General features: G+C 48.5%; 2 protein-coding genes across 4 annotated transcripts in view; both read right to left on the bottom strand.

Annotated features, from left to right (window-relative positions):
• INO80B (INO80 complex subunit B) overlaps positions 1 to 12,817 on the bottom strand; it is a 34,283-nt gene extending 21,466 nt beyond the window's left edge. For both annotated transcript variants that reach the window (XM_078855638.1, XM_078855636.1), the window contains exon 1: positions 12,626 to 12,817. In XM_078855638.1, coding sequence (XP_078711764.1) covers positions 12,626 to 12,677 — 52 coding nt within the window. In that variant the 5' untranslated portion in view covers positions 12,678 to 12,817. The remainder of the gene's footprint in view (positions 1 to 12,625) is intronic.
• Positions 12,818 to 14,985: 2,168 nt separating this feature from the next.
• LOC144931592 (LETM1 domain-containing protein LETM2, mitochondrial-like) overlaps positions 14,986 to 21,591 on the bottom strand; it is a 30,075-nt gene continuing 23,469 nt past the window's right edge. For both annotated transcript variants that reach the window (XM_078855634.1, XM_078855635.1), the window contains 3 exons: positions 20,192 to 20,332; positions 18,986 to 19,090; positions 14,986 to 18,567 (listed from right to left, as the gene is read on the bottom strand). In XM_078855634.1, coding sequence (XP_078711760.1) covers positions 18,529 to 18,567; positions 18,986 to 19,090; positions 20,192 to 20,332 — 285 coding nt within the window. In that variant the 3' untranslated portion in view covers positions 14,986 to 18,528. The remainder of the gene's footprint in view (positions 18,568 to 18,985; positions 19,091 to 20,191; positions 20,333 to 21,591) is intronic.

The following is a 21,591-nucleotide window of genomic DNA, read 5'->3' as shown; positions in this document are numbered from 1 at the left end:
GCTCTGTGTGTACTTAGATGGTGTTAACAAGGGTAACCAAGTCCAGAATGACCACACTGTGCATCAATGTATACAACCACTACCACACTAATACAATCAGAATCACCACCCTGTGTCACTCATCAAATTGCTCATCTATCTCGTCATCTGACTCCCCGAGTTCAAAGTCAGGTTCTGGATCATCCTGCAGTTTTTGGTTACTGCAGGTCTGTAACCTGTACATGTCTGTGCATGTCAGTCCATTTGACAGGCACGTGGAGCTTGGCATTTTGCATGAACCCACACACTTGCATGCTCGCAGTTCCAAGACCACATCTGGTGCGGGTGGGGAGCGCATCCAGTAAATGGCCAGCTTGCCATCATCGTCTGTCCATCCATACTCAGTAGGGCTTGGCACCACAGGGTTAGCCTGCAGACAGCACTTCCAGATTGCTGCCTGATAGTTGGTTCGTTGAACATGCATGAAGAGAGTTCTACATGGTGGCAGCTGGCTGGACTCGACTTCTCCCCTTTTGGTGCAGAAGAGCTGGTAGCGCAGTTCGTTCACCTCACCAGTGCTGCTATTAGCAACAAACATGCGACAGGTGAACTGCTCAATTTTCTGGAACATCTCATCACTCACATTCCAGAACTGCCTCAGTCGACCAAAAGTCTCTTGGCAGGAAGTGTCCTCTCTCACCATCTTCAGGGCATTCAGCTTCCCTCGACCAGCAAATGCACTGACAGTGTCACAGCCTGTGAAGGCGTGTAAGCCAATTAGGCTGACACAGATGCTGTCTCCAAGTGCCCTTGCCAGTTTGCTAATATCGTGTCTCATACTTCTGGTAGATGGGACAAGTGATGTCCTTCTGGAAGCCAAGACAAAGCACCATGACATCAGTGTCCTCAGCAGTGATAACTGCATTTGAGCTCACATTTGCTGCATGAAATGCATGCAGGAGCAGACGGGTGTCAGCTTCATCATGCGTGGAGTGCAGCTCTGCTACTTCCTCACACATCTTCTGTCCACTTGTAGCAGGTTACCTCACAGGTCATGTACAACACCTTGCCATGCAGCATCTCTCTGTATCATGGGAGTTTTCACTCTTCCACCATAAACTTGATGAGACTGGTCTTGTTGGAGGGACTGCACAGGAATTTTCTCCACTGCTGGACGTGGTGTTCCCCTGCAAGGTTCTTGTACTGGAGAGTGGTGTGTGCACCCTGGTTCAGTCGTTCAGCATCTTTGATTGAAGTCTGTCGGTAGACATCAAAAACAACATCAATCCTCTCACTCTGTGCCCCCTCGTGGTTGACCTGGGTCAAGGCTGACTCTGCCACCTGTGCAAAGGTTTTGTTGTTGTCATTCATTTTTTGGACCAGGCTCATCCCATCAATGATGGAAGTAGATGGGGTTGGGATGTCTTCTGCAGGAGACACATTCTTTTCAAGCTCTCTGGCAAGTGCAGCCTTGTTTGATTTAAGTAGGGACCCATCAGCATTTGCCAGTGCCCATGGCAGTGGGCCCAGTAGGTGGGCAAGGACATCCTTCATATTCACCTTCCTGCTTTCAGCCACCAGAATCATGTGGCTGAACAGGTTTCTATCTGCCTTCAGAACCACATTCTGTGCTTTCTTTCCATGTGCTGTTTTTGTGCCAAAATTGGAGAATGTCTTCAGACATTGCTTGGTCATCTTGTCGTGGAATTTCACAGATGGTGGGTCCTCAGCTAACCTTGTTTGCTTGAATACCTGGTAGGCCTCTTCTCCTATCTCAAGAGCTCTCAAGATATCCCTGGTCACATCAGGTGGAGCCATGGTGCCAGTGGAGAGGCTAACCAGATCTGTCTCATCAGGGGACATAGGATTGATCCAGTTATTCTCTAGAAGGTTAATGAGAGACTGATCCTTGGACCCTGTAGATCTGGATGGGACCGTTTGGACCTGCCTTGACCTATCAGGTCTCTCAGCTGTCGGAGGTACATGATTCTGTACTCAGCTGTTAGGTAATATTTGGTCACAGCTCCTGGCTTCAAGCTGAATCCCTTTGTCCCTCCAGCTGTCTGGGTGTCTTTGTTCACCGTTTCTTCTATAGCTTGGTCAACAGGGATTCGGCTAAAGGGATTGGTGGAACCCAGTTGAAGGGGACAGGAACAGAGGCGTAGCCAGGGGGGGCAGGGGGGTACATATGTCCCCGGGCGCCAAGGTAAAGGGGCGCCAAAATGAGGCTTACAACGTTACATTATAACTTATTGCGGCGGGCGCGGCAGCCTGAAACTACTGCACAAATCTACACCTCAACCTAAAAGTTTATATATGCCGATACACACAGCCTACATTTCATGTAATTACATTTTGGTACGCACGCCTATTAAGAACTTACATGGAAGAACGTCCCAAACAACAGACAGGCGCAGTCTTTCAGCCTTAGTCACTGGCCTGTTTTTTGGTGGCAAAAACTACGACGGCCTATGTTTAGTTCTTATTAGTGACACCACGCTCCAAGCGGCTGCAGCAGCCGGAGCAGCCCACGCACGTTCAATTACATCATCATGGTTTAAACGCCGACTAGCGAACGGAGAGGAAGTGAATCGTTCGTGGCTATTATATTCACCAAACAATAGAGCTGCTTACTGTTTTTGTTGTCTATTATTTACATCATCGAGTTCAAACTCACGAGCTTCGTTTGAGTTAACAAACGGTTTCAACAAGTGGAAAAAGCCAGAAAAACTAAATTCTCATGAAAACAATCCTAGCCACCGCACAGCTTTTACTGCATGGAAGGAAGCCGAACGAAGGATAATTGATGGTACTGGAATTGACGCAGTGGTTCAAGCTCAGATTCATTTGGAAAAACAACGTTGGCGAGATATATTGCAAAGAATACTCACCTGTATTAAGTTTCTGGTTTCACAAAATTTGGCACTACGTGGCCATGAGGAAAATTTGAATGCGGATGAGGATAAAAATGTTGGAAAAATGATCGCGCTGATCAAACTCGTTGCGCAGTATGACCCATTGTTAGCAAAACACGTACAGCACGCAGGAGAAAATCCGGGATCAGTTTCTTATTTGTCACCGGAAATCCAGAATGAATTTATCCACATACTTGCGTCGACTGTAAAGAACCAATTGTTGAGTGATATCAGGAAAAACAAGTACTACAGTATCTTACTTGACTCAACTCCTGATCTAGGACATCGGGAACAGCTTTCTCAGGTCATAAGATTTGTGGATGTGGATTTTCAAACTAAAAAAGTAACTATCAAATAATTTTTTTTAGGTTATATCGATATACATGCAAAAGATGCAGCAAGCCTAGATAGAGTCATCGTCGAAAGACTGAAATCTGACAACATACCTCTAGCCGACTGTCGGGCACAATGTTATGACAATGCTGCTGTGATGACTGGGCATATATCCGACCTTCAACAACGAATGTGACAAAAATCACAAAGCATTGTTTGTCAACTGTGACAACCACAGCTTAAACTTAGCAGGAGTACACTCAGCTAAACAGGATCCACATTTCGTCATATTTTTTGGAACAGTTAAAAGTATATATTAGTTTTTCTCTCGTTCAACAATTCGTTGGGAAGAGTTAAAAAAAAGCTGTGCCCATCACAGTAAAGCGGGAGTCTGAAACATGCTGGAGTGCACGATCAGAAGCTGTTAAAGCTATCTATGAAGGACTGGATGAACTAGTATGGCTGCTAGACAAATTATCGGAGGACGTAACTAGACGCCTGAAACCAGAAGCGATGCAGAACAGTTACAGGCATGCGTATTAAATTTTAACTTCATAGTTTTATTACATTTCTAGAATGTCATTCTTGGAAAAATGTATCGTGTTCAGAAGCGCTTACAGAAATTTTTGGAAAACGGGGCATAGATACAACAGGATCCTACTATGAACTTCAAGGAAGCAGCAACTGATCTTGAATCTTTGGAGCATGAATTTGTCAAGCTTCGTGATGATTTGAGCCAAGTTGCTGTAGAAAACGCCAAAACAAGATGCACAGCCTGGGGGATAGATGTGGACAGAAGAAGATGCCAGGAAAACTGGCAAGAGATGCAGGACTTTCAGCAGAAGAAGAAATTGTGCGCGTTCTGAAGAGCGTACTTTATCGACTTCAACAGGAGATGTCAACACGGTTTTTACGACTAAAAGACCTGAACACAAAATATGGATTTCTGCTGGACGTCAAAACTCTTCTATCCGACACAGATGTCGATGCAATTCGCCGAAATTGCAGATTTTGGAAATTTCTATGACACCGACATCAATGGCCACGAACTTTTCACAGAAATTGGAGATTGCAAAATGCTGCTCAGTAACCGGAATGAAGTCCTACCAGAAACTTTTTTAGATCTTCTTAGTTTTATTGTGTTTTATGGAGACGACATTTCCGAATTTGCGAATTTCACTGCAAATTGTATTAACAATAGCAGTTTCAATTGCAAGCTGAGCGGTCGTTCAGCAAATTGAAACTTATTTTGTCGTATTTGCGTGCTTCAATGGGACAAGATCGTCTCAGCGATCTTGCTCTTCTTAGCGTTGAAAGAGAAACATTGGAAAAAACTGATTTTGATTACGTGATTGACCAGTTTGCGACAGTGAAATCAAGAAAAATTCATCTTTTGTAGACTATGTCAACCAGTCTACGACAGTGACTGAGTGAGCCATGTAATATAATTTCTATAAATTTGCTTCTTTAAATACAATGTTTCATTAAAATTTAAATTGTTATTCCTTATTCGATGTAATAGAAAAATGTGATTAAACGGGGGGGGGCTTCAATTTTATAGTTCGTCCCCGGGCGCAAAATATCCTAGCTACGCCTCTGGACAGGAACCAGGCCTTGATGAGACTTAGATTACTTCAATACAATTAGAACACACACATACACCGGACAAACAGCTGTTCTCACAGGCTGAGAGCGAAATCAAAGCAATTCCGGTCCGTTGTGAGAAGGCGAGCCGAGGTGGGAGAATTTCACATATAAGCAAGGACACAGATAATGCAACTCAGTCTGCAGGGGGCAGGCTCCGGGGCATGGCCTCGAGATCAACAATGGGTGTCGTGTCTCGCAGAGAGAAGGGACAATGTGTTGTTAAGAGCTGAGTTCGGCATGGACCGACAGAGTATCGCTGAAAGTTTTATTCTACATTTATCCTGATGTTTTGAGTTGCTTGCAGAATCAAGGATTGCGATAAGTTGTATTGTACGAAGCTATCAGAATTGTTTAAGAGGTGTGCTAATACAATTTACAAGTTTTGAGAGTGAGTGATCCAGCCAGCGATGAGCAGCTCACAGCAGGAGCCCTCTTGGAAGAAGGGCAGAGAGCACGAAAGTTGAGCAACGACAAGGCGCAGCCCTGAAGTAAGGGTGGGAGAGGCACCACCGGGTGTCTGCGCGAAGCTGGCAGCTGCATGCAAAGGGAGAGAGCACGGAGAGAGCACGGAGCAGTGGAAAGAGCCTGACCAGCCGCTCGTGAGGAAGAGAAGAGTGCCGGCGAGAGCGCCGTGGGTTCGACCCACACACACACCGACAAGCACCAGCTGGGAACCAAGACAAGAGTGAGGAACGGTGATCAGCGGACGAGCTGCGAGCGCTATCTGACGACGGAATCATCGCACACCGTCGACGGCGAGCATCGCGCCAACTCAACCAACCAGCAGTGGAGAGAGCTGCAACGCCAAGATGAAGAGTGTTGGCACAGGCAAGAGCGCCGTGTGTACAATACACACACACGCACACGCCGTCCCAGCGGCCCTGCTGGGAACCCAAGGTATTTTCAGTACAAGGAATGCTGTACCGCGTAAGCCGCTAATTCAGTGGCAAAGAAGACACACACACATAACACGCATATCGGGACTAATAAGATTGTTCCAAAGAGTTATCATTGTGTTTCAAGAAGGGTTGCCATTCCAAGGTGGTGCGTTAAATATTAGCTGATCGTGGAAAGCATTGCTGCCCTTCGAGTTACATGAATACGATTGTTTAGAAGTATTTTAGTCATTCGTTTTCATTAATTGCATAATCTTACCAATGCATTAATTCAAAACTATTTTTGCTTTAGGCACATGTTTCTTTATTACTGTTCGTATGAATATTGTCACATTAATATTAAGGACTTTTTCCTATCACCGTGTATGCTCACTCGACTCTGAGGAATTAGCCAATTGATCTGTTACCCAGTTTAACAAATGTAACAATTGAGGGTTAAATGTACGGATCAATGAGTAGGACATCTCGAAGGGGACCGTGTTGACAATTCCGAGCATAAGTGTTCGCATGTTAGAGTGTTTGTAGATATTAAAGTTGCTTAACACGGAAGTCTGAGTGGTGCCTTCCTAAGTTCATGCATAATAATCTTAATTATAAGAATTGTTTCCTGCGGTGAGATCTGAATTTTGCGACCTGAAATAAACACACTAAAGCATAATCAGTAAAAGTTAAAGCGAGAATCATTGTATTATCCCGATTGATAATACAACCCTAGACAAAGCAGAGCCTAATTAGCATAATGCATAATTTGTATAATTACGTAAATTAGCATGATTTCGTAAAATTACACATTTTTAATTTTCATTGAATTTTCTTATTTTTAGTATTTTTCAAGACCTAATATATACAACAAACCCCATGTGAGATGTCAATCATGCAGCTCATACGAGGATTGTGGTTCACATATATCATGCTTTTGAGCACGGAGCTGAAACTGTCCAAATACGCATCGTGGACATAGATGCGCCAACCATTCTCATTAGAAAGAAAATGTCATGACCTGACTGTAATCCAACCACTGGAAGCCATCCGCGTGGCCCCTCTGGAATGGCTAGGAATTTCTGCTTTTACAACACCAAGAGAATATCTTCCAGGGTTACAGAACAAAGATCAGAGACTTGCTTATGTACCACACATGTTCTGGTTGATACACAACATCCTCTTTGAAGGGCAAAAGGCCAGCCTGGCAGTCGTATGTATAGATTACAGAGACATTTGTGCACATGGCCTTGTCACCCCTTTGAACAGCGACACTTACACTCTCATCACGTCAAAAAGTTCGCAAGCCTTCCTGTTGTCACGTATGACGAAGCAAGTCCTCTCACCCCTGTGAATGAGACTCTCATTGAGGAATGAGGAATGAATTTATTCTGTCAGAAGAATCGAGCTGTGGACAAGTTACCACCTACTCAGGATGCTCGACCCATACACGCTTGACGGGGCTGTCTACCAGGATGGAATCTGGGTCACAAGCACCGAGTCCCAGCGGCTGGCTCCTTCTCCAGAGGGCTTTGGTTGGGTCAAATTGCAGAGGTGTCCTGGGCGTGCAATGATCTGACCAAGTATTCTTGCTAAGGAAATAGTTTCAACTGTGTGGGAAAGGCAAGATGGATTGCTCACTACTTTCTAGATGCAAATGTATGGAATCTATGAAAAAACACTGAGAAAAAGAGAGCTTTAGAAAACTTTTCACGTGCAAATTTCACGAGGATGTAAACTATGAATGCAAATGTTAAAGTTTGTGATAGTTTACAAATTTCTGGATGTCAGAATCAATTTTCTGTAACCATTTAGAGCATCCATAGGTTTTTTGGGTTAGAACACGTAAATATATAAATGTGTAGTTAAAACCCGCCACCACCCGACACAGCCAACTAGTAAGGGTTGTCACGTAAACAGAATATGCCAATTCGTCACTAGTGCAGCACACCAGTGTGTTGGAAAGCCAAGCCACAACATTTACAATCTGAGTACGACAGTATCGTATTTTCCCGCATATAACCCGCGGGGTTTACCACTTCACTTTTTACAAACAAAACAAGACCCTGCGGGGTATATGGAGGTGCGGGCTATCCCACAAATATTTAACTCGTTTAATTTTTCATGGCAGGACTATCCACTATGCAACACTTACCTTTGACTAAAGCACTGCTGAATAAACCACTAACACTAAAATTGCACATGTTATCACGTTTTAAATGATTCGCATTGTTAGTACAATTTTTACATTGCGCAATGGACAAGCGTCTACCATACGCGGAATCATAATTGCTGAGTCCCTTAGGCCGCTGCCATTGGCTGAGCACTATACAGTCGCCACCATGAGCTGTGTTTCAAACTTCCAATGGCTTTGTTGCCAGGAGGCAATGGTGTTACCGTAGTGCCGCTATTGTCTGCGCAGTGCGCAATCTACCAGTGCTAAAACTGTACAGGGGTAACTACCGGTCCAGTAGCTGTAATAAGATGAGGTCGAATGCTGGTAATTATAACAGTACGCTTACTTACTTATCTACCAGTTATGTGTTACTTATTAATTGGATATTTACTTTTGTTTCTTATTTACTGTTTTAAGTTCACTCGTTTCCGGTAAGTTTGTTTTCTTTGTGCAGGTTATTATTTTAATGTTAACAATTGATAGTGGAATGTATTACAAATGTAAACTTTGTATTAATATGATGGAATTAAGCTGCGGTAATGACGTTAAATATATGAATGCATGCGGGGCATATGACGATGCGGACTATCTGAAATTTGTTTTACACAAAACGCTATTTTTGCGGGGTATATGCGTCTGCGGGTTATATGCGTATGGGGGCTATATGCGGGGAAAATACGGTAATTACAATTAGCGACAGCCAGATTTGTGGAGAAGTCCACCTGTCAGATTTGGCACGGTACATAAAATACAGAAATTAATATCTGGTACAAAAGATTATTCACGAAGCCATCAACAGAAGGTGTGCACAAGATTAACTGCACTTGTGGCAAATGCTATGTTGGGCAAACAGGATAAATCATCAGCACGAGACTAAGAGAAATATAAAATACTCCCCCCAAAACAACTGTCAGCAGTAGCAGAAAACGCGTGCCAACAAGGATACTCAATTGGTTTTGATAATGTTGAAGTTCTGTGCAAAACTAGCTACTACTGGCCAAGACTAATTAGAGAATCATTGAAAATTGCAATAAATAAAATACTTGGAATTGTTCGGATAACTACCGACTTAGTGCTGCGTGGAAGCGAATCATCAAATAACACATTGTTTAAATGCATGCTTATACAGGCCACCATGCTTCAATGGGGATTACCGTTGGTACGGCTATTTTATACACACAATAGACAGGAAGGACAGGATCAAAGGGCTCGCATAATGCACATGCATAATGTACATTTGTTAATCAATCCCCCCCCTACATTGCGCAAGAGCGCAGAAGTGTGGTCACCACATCTACGCCAGGGGTGGAAAAACCCTAATTTTTTCAGATCCGAATTTGAGGTTAAAAGGTTCAAACCTTAATAAACCTAAAACACCTCGTGGTTTTATTCGCAATACTCCCAGATCAGTACTAGTCCTCCGACGAGTCCATGTCGTCGCCCTCGGACATAGAACTGCATTCGGCGAACGCCGCAGAGTTGCTCTTGAGGTAGACCAACTCCTCCACCGAACTGGGCGCCAGGCTGTTCCTGAGCTTGCTGTGTATGAAGCCCATAGTTGAGAAGTTGCGCTCCGAGGCTGCAAAGGATGTCGCCATCGTGAACAGCTTGACGCCGATCTTCTGAAGATTGGGCCAGGCCGTCAGACTGCCAATACTGCAAAGGTGTCTCACGTCCCTTGATCAGCTTAATGAATGTCAACCCGCCGGCATCCTTCTCCTGCTGCTCCCAAATGGCGTCTTTTCATAATAAACCTCAAAACCTCACCCGAACGGGCCCTTCGGGATATTGAGGTTTTTTTCTTTAAACCTTATCAAACCTCATTTTTTAAACCTCGCCTTGCCACCAATGATCTACGCCTCTATATAAGTGACGAAACAGGTGGACTTCTCCACAAATCTGGCTGTCGCCTGATGAAGCTGGTTGTAATTACTGGCGAAACGTCGTACTCAGATTGTAAATGTTGTGGCTTATATTTACGCGATCTAACCCATATTGGTCGCGAAAGCCGACGTGTTAAACCATCTAGGGCATATCCATCCTCCTTTAAACACAGCGTGGGATTGTTTGCACTCCAATTGTGGTCATCTTAGATATGATCAAACATTCAAAAGGGTCCCTAACCTATGTTTCTATTCTAAGGATGTAAAAGACCAAAAAATAAATGTGGTGCTTGTATCCATCGTGACACGAAGCCACCTAGTCCTGTTATGAACATTACAATGCACGGCACAGTGCACGATTCGTAAAGAACACGCACTTACAGGACACAGTGAGTGAAACACAGTGGGGGAGTGTAAGCTCAGCGTGGGGTGAGTAGGAAGTGAGTGTGAGCTCAGTTTAGGGTGAGTGTGGGTGAGTGTGGGTGAGTGGGAACTCAGTTTAGGGTGAGTGTGGGTGAGTGGGAACTCAGTTTTGGGTGCGTGTGAGCTCAGTGTGGAGTGAGTGTGGAGTGTGGGGTGAAAGTGAGCTCAGTGTGGGGTGAGTGTGGGTGAGTGTGGGGTGAGTGTGGGGTGAGTGTGGGGTGAGTGTGAGCTCAGTGTGGGGTGAGTGTGGGTGAGTGTGTGGGTGAGTGAGGGGTGAGTGGGGGGTGAGTGTGAGTGCGAGGTGAGTGCGAGGTGAGTGTGTGGGTGAGTGTGTGGGTGAGTGTGGAGTGAGTGTGAGGTGAGCGTGAGGTGAGTGGGGGGTGAGTGGGGGGTGAGTGTGAGGTGAGTGTGGGTGAGTGTGCGGGGTGAGTGGGGTGAGTGTGGAGTGAGTGTGAGGTGAGTGTGAGGGTGAGTGTGAGGTGAGTGTGGGGTGAGTGTGGGGTGAGTGGAGGGTGAGTGTGTGGTGAGTGGAGGGTGAGTGTGAGGTGAGTGAGGGGTGAGCGTGGGGTGAGCGTGGGGGTGAGTGTGGGGTGAATGTGGGGTGAGTTCGGGGTGAGTGCGGGGTGAGGGGGGGGTGAATGCGGGGTGAGTGGAGGGTGAGTGCGGGGTGAGTGTGGGGTGAGTGCGTGGTGAGTGTGGGCTCAGTGTGGGTGAGTGGGGGGTGAGTGGGGGGTGAGTGGGGAGTGAGTGTGAGGTGAGTGTGAGGGTGAGTGTGAGGGTGAGTGTAGGGTGAGTGCGGGGTGAGTGTGTGGGTGAGTGTATGGGTGAGTGTATGGGTGAATGTGTGGGTGAATGTGTGGGTGAGTGTGTGGGTGAGTGTGTGGGTGGGTGTGTGGGTGGGTGTGGGGTGAGTGAGGGGTGAGTGGGGGGTGAGTGTGGGGTGAGGTGAGTGGGGGGTGAGTGTGGGGTGAGTGTGGGGTGAGTGTGGGGTGAGTGTGAGGTGAGCGTGGGGTGAGCGTGGGGTGAGCGTGGGGTGAGTGGAGGGTGAGTGTGTGGTGAGTGGAGGGTGAGTGTGAGGTGAGTGAGGGGTGAGCGTGGGGTGAGCGTGGGGTGAGCGTGGAGTGAGTGTGAGGTGAGTGTGAGTGTGGGGTGAGTGTGAGGTGAGCGAGGGGTGAGCGAGTGGTGAGTGTGAGGTGAGCGTGGGGTGAGCGTGGGGTGAGCGTGGGGTGAGTGGAGGGTGAGTGTGTGGTGAGTGGAGGGTGAGTGTGAGGTGAGTGAGGGGTGAGCGTGGGGTGAGCGTGGGGTGAGCGTGGGGTGAGTGGAGGGTGAGTGTGTGGTGAGTGGAGGGTGAGTGCGGGGTGAGTAGAGGGTGAGTGCGGGGTGAGTGCGGGGTGAGTGTGTGGGGTGAGTGTGGGGTGAGTGTGGGGTGAGTGGGGGGTGAGTGGGGGGTGAGTGTGAGGTGAGTGGAGGGTGAGTGTGAGGTGAGTGAGGGGTGAGTGCGGGGTGAGTGTGGGGTGAGTGCGTGGCGAGTGTGTGGGTGAGTGTATGGGTGAGTGTATGGGTGAATGTGTGGGTGAGTGTGTGGGTGAGTGTGTGGGTGGGTGTGTGGGTGGGTGTGGGGTGAGTGAGGGGTGAGTGAGGGGTGAGTGGGGGGTGAGTGTGGGGTGAGGTGAGTGGGGGTGAGTGGGGGGTGAGTGTGGGGTTAGTGGGGTGAGTGTGGGGTGAGTGTGGGGTGAGCGTGGGGTGAGCGTGGGGTGAGTGGAGGGTGAGTGTGTGGTGAGTGGAGGGTGAGTGTGAGGTGAGTGAGGGGTGAGCGTGGGGTGAGCGTGGGGTGAGTGTGGGGTGAGTGGAGGGTGAGTGTGTGATGAGTGGAGGATGAGTGGAGGGTGAGTGCGGGGTGAGTAGAGGGTGAGTGGGGGGTGAGTGCGGGGTGAGTGCGGGGTGAGTGTGTGGGGTGAGTGTGGGGTGAGTGCGGGGTGAGTGTGAGGTGAGTGTGCGGGGTGAGTGGGGTGAGTGTGGAGTGAGTGAGGTGAGTGTGAGGTGAGTGTGGGTTGAGTGTGGGGTGAGTGGAGGGTGAGCGTGGGATGAGTGTGGGGTGAGTGTGGGGTGAGTGGAGGGTGAGTGTGAGGTGAGTGAGGGGTGAGCGTGGGGTGAGCGTGGGGTGAGCGTGGGGGTGAGCGTGGGGGTGAGTGTGGGGTGAGTGCGGGGTGAGTGCGTGGTGAGTGTGAGCTCAGTGTGGGTGAGTGGGGGGTGAGCGTGGAGTGAGTGTGAGGTGAGTGTGAGTGTGGGGTGAGTGTGAGGTGAGCGAGGGGTGAGTGAGTGGTGAGTGTGGGGTGAGTGCGGGGTGAGTGTGGGGTGAGTGTGGAGTGTTTTGGGCTCGGTGTGGTCTCCCACCGCCGCTCTCGAGTCCTCCCAGCTCCGCGCTCATCTCCTTGCGCTTCCCCATGGCGACCTCACCAGAGCGCTGGGTCACCAGGTCACGGGGTCACACGGGGTCACCAGGTCAAGGGGCCGCGGAGTCGCGGGTCACCTGGACAGCCTCGCTCCCTCCGCTCTCTCCGCTCGCCGCCGCCGCACACAAACCACGTGACGGGAAGCGGACGTGACGTGCGAGTCCACACAGCCGCCATGACGTCATTAAAATGCGACCGCGGCGTGACCGGCCTGCGACAGACGGCTCCCGCGGCGTGACGTCATCAGGCGCCTGACGTCACGCGTCGTGTGACGTCACCGTGGATTGGCATCACAGTGAGGATGCATCCCTTGGTAATACGACTCCGCTGTTTGTGAAATGCAGCGCCAGGTTGTTATAAAAGCCCTTAACTCCCTTTGTTAACAACGAGTGGTGGCCTGTACCTCTTCACAGGCCCTGCTAGACAGTAATTGCATGACATTAAAATCATAATCCTGCTAAATCGATAAAAGCTAAATGAAAGTTACGGGTCCGATTCCGAGTTTCACCCACCCATGAATACTGGTCCCATCACCCAATAATAAATGATAAAGAAATATACAAAGTTAGGTTTTCGCTGCGCTGGCGGAGTGTTGGGATGTGATGGCACCACCACCCCCAGTCGTCTCTCCTTGCATCATCCACGACCACCCTCTCAAGAATCCAAACTCCCTGTCTAATTTAACAAACTGCACCTCCATTGATAATTGGTTTTTTACCCTTTTATCTGGCAACAAAACTGACACCTTTTTTTGTTGCCAGATAAAAGGGTAAAAAAACAATTATCATATTTTGCTACTGGCAAATGAGGTTCCAATGGTGTAAATGCTTACCCCGAGCTCTCATACTCTGATGGTGCATTGTCTTTGAGTTGTGCGCCTTTTGGCGTCATCTGGTCCAACACCATGTGAGACTAGGCTCTAGGAAAGCTGTCTCGGGTGTGGACCAATACATTTCAAGGACAGCGCATACATTATCAGAGTTATGTTTTTTGTTTGCATTATGACTGTAGGTATTGTGGTCTATGCAAACATGACTCCTCGTAAAAAAAAAGGTGTCAGTTTTGTTGCCAGATAAAAGGGTAAAAAACCAATGATCATATTTTGCTACTGGCAAATGAGGTTCCAATGGTGCACCTACATTATCAACCAATCCTCCCTTCACGTCTTCATTGGTGATTATTACATCCATGTGATGAATCTGCACTATCTGGACTATGGATTGCAATCGATGTCTCTTCTTTACTTAAAGCTTTCGTGACTGCAGGAAGTCACATTCCTTGGGTCTTTCAGTAAAGTCACGTAGATAGGCTCAAATTAATAAAAATAAAATAAACAAAAAACGACATTTCGATTGCAAAACAAGCAGTCGTCATCAGGCGGAGAGAAAAGGGGGTAAAGCCTCTAACTGCAACTGTTTATAAAGATTTAAAATGGGCGTTGCCCAAGTTGGGCTTCGCCTATTTTAAACCTTTTTGTTTATTTTATTTGAACCTATCTATGTGACTTTACCAAAAGACCCAAAGAATATGATTTGTCTCTCAATATTTCCCCTTCCCCCTGCTTTCAGCACTTTATACAGGCTGGTACGGCAGGGGAAAACATCCAGTCTCAAATGTCACCATCTGATCTGTAAGGTCCACGTAAAATCCTAAGCCGGCTCTCACATTAACTGCAACAAGTGAAGATCTTTGAGCGGGTTTGTTTTAGTAGGAATGGATTTGTTCTCAGTGTCAAGGATAGACCTCTCCAAACCTATTTTTTACTTTACCAGGTAATGCCCACTGAGCTATTTAGCTCTTTTTCAGAAGCAAGCTGGCCACAAATTATGGCTCAACCAAGTGGCTTATCATGTGGACATTTATAGCAGCCAAATACTCTAAACGCATGTTTCTAAGTGTGGAGGGAATCACCGGAGGACCCGAAGAAAAATCCACACGGCCACGGGGAGAACATGCAAACTCCAAATACACAGGCGTCATGGTCGGGATCGAACGCGCGACCTCCTGCATACCAGGCGAGGTAGTTAACATCTCGCCACCGTGGCACCCCAGTCAGGAAGCCAGCTCATGCCAATTCCAGATCATTCCCTGTGGTTGGCCCTACTGTGGGAAGGAGTTCCTCAGAGGACCTCTTCACTGAGTCTTCATCCCAATAGCAAAACCCATCGGGAAGCTCTGCAGCGCAACCATGAAAACCTATGCAGCAGCAGCAGCACAAGCAGGATTGATTAGTGAAAAATACAAACGTATAAAATGCAGCCTTAGGAAACAATTTTACTCAAGGGAACAGACAATGTACTTGAATAAATGGATATTTAGTTTTACTGGGTGCACAAGTATGAAATTAAATACAGTACTACAAGTGAACAGAGGTGAGCATAATAAAAAGGATTTAAGATGTAGAAAATAACATCGACAGCTCATGGCACCAATTTCAGTGCCACATTGTGCGGAAAACCTTACAACAGCCTGGAGAGCCTCCATGGGACTTTGCCGCATTCCCATGTCCCAATCAATGTTAATAACACACTTTGTTACACATGCAAAACTAGTTTATACCATTAAGAGATCCCTGTAAGCTGACATTTTAATAGAAACGTATATTTATTAACACATGTGTAGTGACTGTGATTGTCACTGTGTGGTGCCGGGCTTACGAAGTCACGGCGGATAATGTGTTGGCATTATGTGTAGCCCGCTTACTGGGCGTAGTACCACCAGCCCTAGCGGGACTTGGGTGAGCGCTGGTCAGCGCGGAAGCACCACGTACAGTGTGCGGTGCGGGCTCCCGGTGAGGGAGTGTCAGCCAGCCAGGGTTACGTTGGGGCATGATACGCTGGTTGACCTGCCGACACGCGACCGGATGATATTGGAGGGGGGTCACCGGTGGACGGGGGCCGCTGGGCGGTCACGTGGTCTAAAAGAGCTCTCAGGAGCCTTCGGGAAAGAGTTCGAGAGATCTAGAAGGTGGGCGGGGCGAGGGGCGGAGCCAGCCCCAGCCCAGGCCGATATCACGGGGCCCCGTGAGGAGCTCGAGTTTCTTCGTGTTGCTGGTGATGAAGATCCACGTCGTGCTAAAGAAGCCTCTAGCCACGCGGTCCGGGACCAACTTGTGGTCCGGGCCGAGATAGCGAACCGTGTCTAGTTCTGCCGAAGCGTGGCTAGATGGGGATTCAACACCCGAGTGTAAGTTGTGTTGTGTTGAGTTGGTGAAATAAAGTGTTGCTCCCAAGACAATGTCTGCGACTCAGTTGGACTCACTACACATGTGTTCTCACTACACATGTACTGCATAAAATAGAAACTGACCTCATCTGCAAGTCCTCCTGTCTGTAGCAGCAAGGAAAATCGCAAATGTGTTCTTCGTGGAACACAATGATTTGCCGAGAATAAAATATTCTTTATGATATGGTTATGGTGGCAGTGAAGTGTCTAAGCGCAGGGCAGGGTAACCCTGTGTTACGCAATGAGGAGTCTCAACTCTCCCTGGTGCGATGCTAAAAAAAAAAATACATTTCACTCCAGCGATCGCCTCTGGCTTATAATATAGTACCCTGGGATGATCACCTGCAGGCTGGACCAATAAAACAAGACGTCTCTGTCTAATCAGCGACTACTCCAGGACACTGGGCTCAGATACCTGTACCATAGAGGGTGCAATAAAGTGCTGCATTTTGAGAAAGTCACAATTTCCCTTTGGTCAGTCCTGTCCGTCAGATTCTCTGCTGGGTGGAGGAGGCCAAGTGCGTATTCACCGGCTTCTCACAGTCGAAGGTGGGGGCAAGGGAGCTTGGGGCACCGTGCCAGGGGTGGATGCTGCCATGCGCTGTCTAGGATGTGTTCTTCCACACCTCACATGGCCTTGGTCGTGCGTATCGAGCAATACGATGCAAACGTCAAATTAAACTCCTGGATACAAGTTGTACTATTGGGATTGACCAGGAATTGACTAGTGTAATCCAACATGAATCTGAATGGGCTCCAATATTCATAATCCAAACCCAAATATAGTCGAATCTATACTCAAAGCTTTGATTAGTCGTCACATTTTGCAGTAAATATTAGTATACATATGTACATGTAAACACTCTTACATTAAGCCTACACAACATTCATACATAGAGAGCGCGCGTGTGAACGCGAGCAGCATCATAAATGCCACCGGTGCAGCCCGGGGTGCCTCAAGCCTCCGGCACACTCCCCCTCGGCTTTCGCAGGTTCAGGTGTCAACACGCAGGTTATTTCTATTTAACACGTGGGATATGATGGCAGTGGCTTCGTCAGAGCTGTGCCCACCACCAGACGGTAACTTTGAATTGAAATTCCCAGGAGAGCCAGTCCTGATGACGACCTGTGCAAGTAAAGCGCGTTCACGCGATAGCCGGGGCGGTGGGTTACCGGCCAAACTGGAGTTCCGGAGCGCACGGCGCGTGGGAGGGAGAAAGACCTGTGGCACAGGCCTAGTCTGGCCTGGATGCACTCCCAGACTCCTCTCGTCCGTGCCATCGCCCTTTCCCGCACCTCCAATTCGCACGGTTGGCTACGTACAGCGCCGTGCTCTCTACGTTTACCTAATGTATTTTATGGGGCGCCATGGTGGCGAGATGTTAACTCTCTCGCCTGGTATGCAGGAGGTTGTGGGTTTGATACCGACCCTGACGCCTGTATATTTGAAGTTTGCGTGTGTTTTTCTCCAGGTCCTCTGGTTTTTCCCTCCACATTGAGAAACACGCATTTACAGTATTTGGCTGCTATAAATTTCCACATAAACCACTTCGTTGACTTATCATTTGTGGCCAGGTCGCATCTGAAGATAGACAGCTCAGTGCACCTTACCTGATAAAAGAAAGTTTTTTTAGTATTTAAAGAAATTCTCATTTAAATAAAACTGTTAAATATTTTCCAAATAGCTGCCATATCTATTTCCACCCCGACTTGCTTGAGTTTTTTTGTATTATTTAAAGAAAGATCCCAGATTTTTTTTATACCTTCTAAGAACTCTGCAGGAGGTCAGCCTCGAATTCTTGTTAGCAAAAATGCAATTTCCACAATAAAAATTTGCAAATCTGCAGCAAATAGCGGCAATTTGACCAGTTGTCAAGCAAGGATTGTCCAGACCACCCTTCCACTGACCGCTCGACGCGGGTGACGTGTGCTGAGCTGGCTCTGCTCATCAGCGCGATGCCTCGGTCGACAGGAGGAAGCCAAGCTCCCAAGGAGGGCACCAGCACCTGCCCCACCCAGGCTGACCCAGCACACGCCCAGGGCACGAGACGCTCGCGTCTTTGTCCCTGCACCCCAACCGTGCATGAGCGCAGCTGCAGTGACTCTGCAGCAGCAGCAGCAGCTGCTGTGACTCCACACTAGCTGCTGTCCGAGCTGCACTTGCTCCAACTCTGGACCCAATCACAAGCGGCCCCAGCCTTGGTGTCGGCTTGACCGTGTTAGAACTCCACAAATGACGAGAGAAACGCTGCAGCAGCAGCTGATGAATCTACACACATGCTGATTGGAGTAGGGTGACTTAGGAAAAAGTCCATAGCTTGAGGAAATTTCTTAAGTACTCTACAGTCGACATTCAGATGCTACAAGTGCCTTCACGGCAGCATAAATAGCAATAACGAGGGTGGGCAGCGGGAGGGGAGGAGATTGTGCGGCTGAGCAAGTGAAACAGAATGGAAATGTTTGAGTTCATGGAGAGGGTGGAGTGGAGCTGGGAGTGGAGCTGGAAGTGGGCCTGGGGGTAGACCTGGGGGTGGAGTGAGTGTGGGGCGCTGCATGGAGAGAAGTCGCAGTTGATGTGATGAGTCCGAGTAAAGCTGGGGTTGAACTCGGGCCAGGTGACTACGATCCGTTCTGCTCCACCTTGTGTGTGGGTTTGGCCTGAATAATGAGAGGAAAGGGACAGGGTGGCTCAACACGGGGAGGGGTCACAGGGGTCATGAGGGCACGTCTTCACCGCGTGGGCCTCTCTGGGCCAGCTCGTCCCAGCCCCGTGTTTCGCAATGTTCATTTCTCCCATTCGCATTTCACCGACATCAACGGTATCGCATCAGGAAGCAAAGACATTTTTGTTCTGCAGGTCGCCCAGGAGATGGCGCAAGCAGGCTGGAGAGGTCAACCCCGCAGATGCTACGCAGCTCGCACTGCCCCCAGCTGCTCCCATTGTGACCCGGCCCCCAAAAGCAGGGTGAAGATGCCCTCCTTGCTCCCACAACAAGATAGGCCCTCGGCTCCACACGACCATGGAAACCTGCTGAGGTGCTGTGCAGGGCGTGTCGATGCCCTCCGTCTGGCCCACCTGCTGTGGCACCTCCACATCCCCCTTTTCTGCGTCCGGTTGCATCGTCTGGAGCGCAGAGCACGGGCTGCCCTTACCCTGCGGATTGGCATCATGTAGCTCCTCCTGACAAGACAAGCAAGCATACACACACACATCCCCCGTACTGTCATCTCTCCTTCTCCACGGAGCGTTGGATGTCATGCACATCAGCTGCCCGAGCCGTTCTCACCGCTCGCCATCGACTCGCCTGTCAACGCTGCCGACACCGTGGTGCGCAAAGGAGATCGCGTGCTCTTAGCTCTCTGCCCCCACTGGACATCTGTGAAAAAGAGCTTCATAGCTTATCGGATTCCTCCAGTCTTAATAAAGATTTTGATTCCGATTCTGCTCGGGGAGGAATCGTTTTGCGGCTGCGCCCCTCCCCCCCTCGCACAGCAGGTTCCCCGCACAGGGAACCACATGCTTGTGTGCTGCATGTTATCCCACTGAAGCTGATGTTGGGGGCTGCTCGGAGGGCGCTTCCTAGAGTAGTGTCGAAGCAGGAGCACTGACTGGGTGCTTGAGCTGGCTCCTGCGAAGTGCTCTCCAGAAGAGAAACGTCCTCAGGGGGGAGATTTTCTCCCAACAATTAGACCCTCGATGCGGCGTATATGTGGTCAGCGTGAGCACATGCGATAATTTATTGGCATGCGCCAAAGTATACAGAACTTGCGGCCAAATAAACTGTCAAAAGATGCAACGCATGCTGTTAGAAATTCAGCCGAACCCACTATGTTGAAACATCTGTAAATAAAAACATTTTGTGGAGGATCGTTCAGATTTCTCTGTTTGTGGCACGAAGATGAAAAAAAGGATAATCTCCTGGAGGAGTCACACACACTACAGCCAGAGTGGAGATGCCCATTTGAGACCCATTAAGATTTCTCTGCAGTGGCCAGTGCCAGGGATCAGATCCAGTGACAATAGGCATGTGGGTGCCAATAAATGTAAGGGTAATGCAGCTGCCACACAGCAGATGTGCAACAGAGAGACATGCGGCAGAGCCATGCACAATAAATGCATAGCAGAGAAAAATGTGGTACACACTTTTGTGGCAGTAACTTAATGCAGAAAGGCATGCAAGCAGAAATGTACAGTGGAGAGGCATGGAGCAGACACGCTGCTGATGCACACTGCTCACTGTGATGAGGTGAGCGGGTGGTGGTGGGGGGGGGGTTCCCTCACTGTGTGTAGGGTGACCGGGTCAGCCGGGTCGGCCGGGTCGGGTGGTGTGGCGCATGGGCTCGGCGACCCCTCCGGCCCGGCCTGACGGTCCGGCGGGGCCTTCCCGGGCTGGGAGGCTGACAGTATGGCCCCCTGGCCTCCCTGAATATGGAGCGCGATGAGTAGCATGGACAGAGAGACAAGGGGAGAGAAATCAACAACAGTGACACACTCATTCAGTTATCTTGAGCTGATGGTCCGAATAAGGCTGAGAGCTTTTGTAATGTACGCCTTTGTGTGTTGTTAAATCTAAGTGACGCACGCAAATACATAAACAAAGTGACATACTGTGATGCACAGTGTCACACAAAGGCATACAGTAGTAGTATCGCACATAGCGACAGGGAGAAGAACACAAAGGCAAAGATGCCCCTTACAGCCTTAACAGACTGTTGGTCAATTTAGGGCAAGTACTGTTAGCGGGCACCTATGAAGGCCGGAACAACACACGAATGGGTGGGTGGCCAACACCATGCCCGGTCGCCTTTGTCTCCCTAGTGGCGATGTTTAGACATTGCACCAGGTATTGATTGTAAGCTGAGTCGACCTAGGGGAGGCCCAGGATCGGTTCAGATAATCGTCACTCGGGCCACCGGGTTCATAGCGCAGCGCGCTAACCGCTACACTCCCGCTCACGACTGAGTGTCTGTCACAGACAGTGACAGACAAGCAGTGATGCAGTGAGACACAAGCAGTAACAGTGACGGACACACACACAGCAACACCATGCAGATCAATGCAAATTGAGTCGATTAGTTGCTACTTCCAGATTATAGGGTGAATTTAGCTCTTCCAGGAGACTCCATCTGAGTGACTCATCTCCGTAAATAATGGGCTAAATTTATCACCACATGCAGATGGCTCCCATTATCCACGAATAAAAAGAAGCCATCTGTATGAAACAGGGCTTTCTGAGTATCGATTGGGGCTGATTATGAGCAGCAGATTCTGGGATCAGAGGAGCTTCACTGCACACACACACGGCAACACACGGGAACACGCATCGTCACGAAAGGTGACAACAGTACATATGATTTCAACATTCACAGGCTAATGTCAAGTGGGTATCTTTAAGGCGATGAGTCAAAACTGGTGAAGACTTTCCGTGACCAGGACACACGAATATGTGACCTGATTGGAATTGGGCAGAGGCATGAGCCTCAATCAATATGCAGCCTATTACCAACCCAAACAGAAGAAATCTCAAGGTCAATTTAGGGGAAATAATCCAAATCTGAGCATCATGTCTTGAATGTGGCTTTGCCACTGTATGCATTTCCAACAAGGCAACAGTAACAATGAAGAGTTAGCGTATTCATATTGGCTGTGAGGAGATCATCTTACCTATAAACGTCATTTTT

This window comes from Lampetra fluviatilis, chromosome 4 (genome assembly GCF_964198595.1).
Source record: "Lampetra fluviatilis chromosome 4, kcLamFluv1.1, whole genome shotgun sequence".
Classification (NCBI taxonomy): domain Eukaryota; kingdom Metazoa; phylum Chordata; class Hyperoartia; order Petromyzontiformes; family Petromyzontidae; genus Lampetra; species Lampetra fluviatilis.
This window is presented reverse-complemented; position numbering and strand designations above follow the sequence as displayed.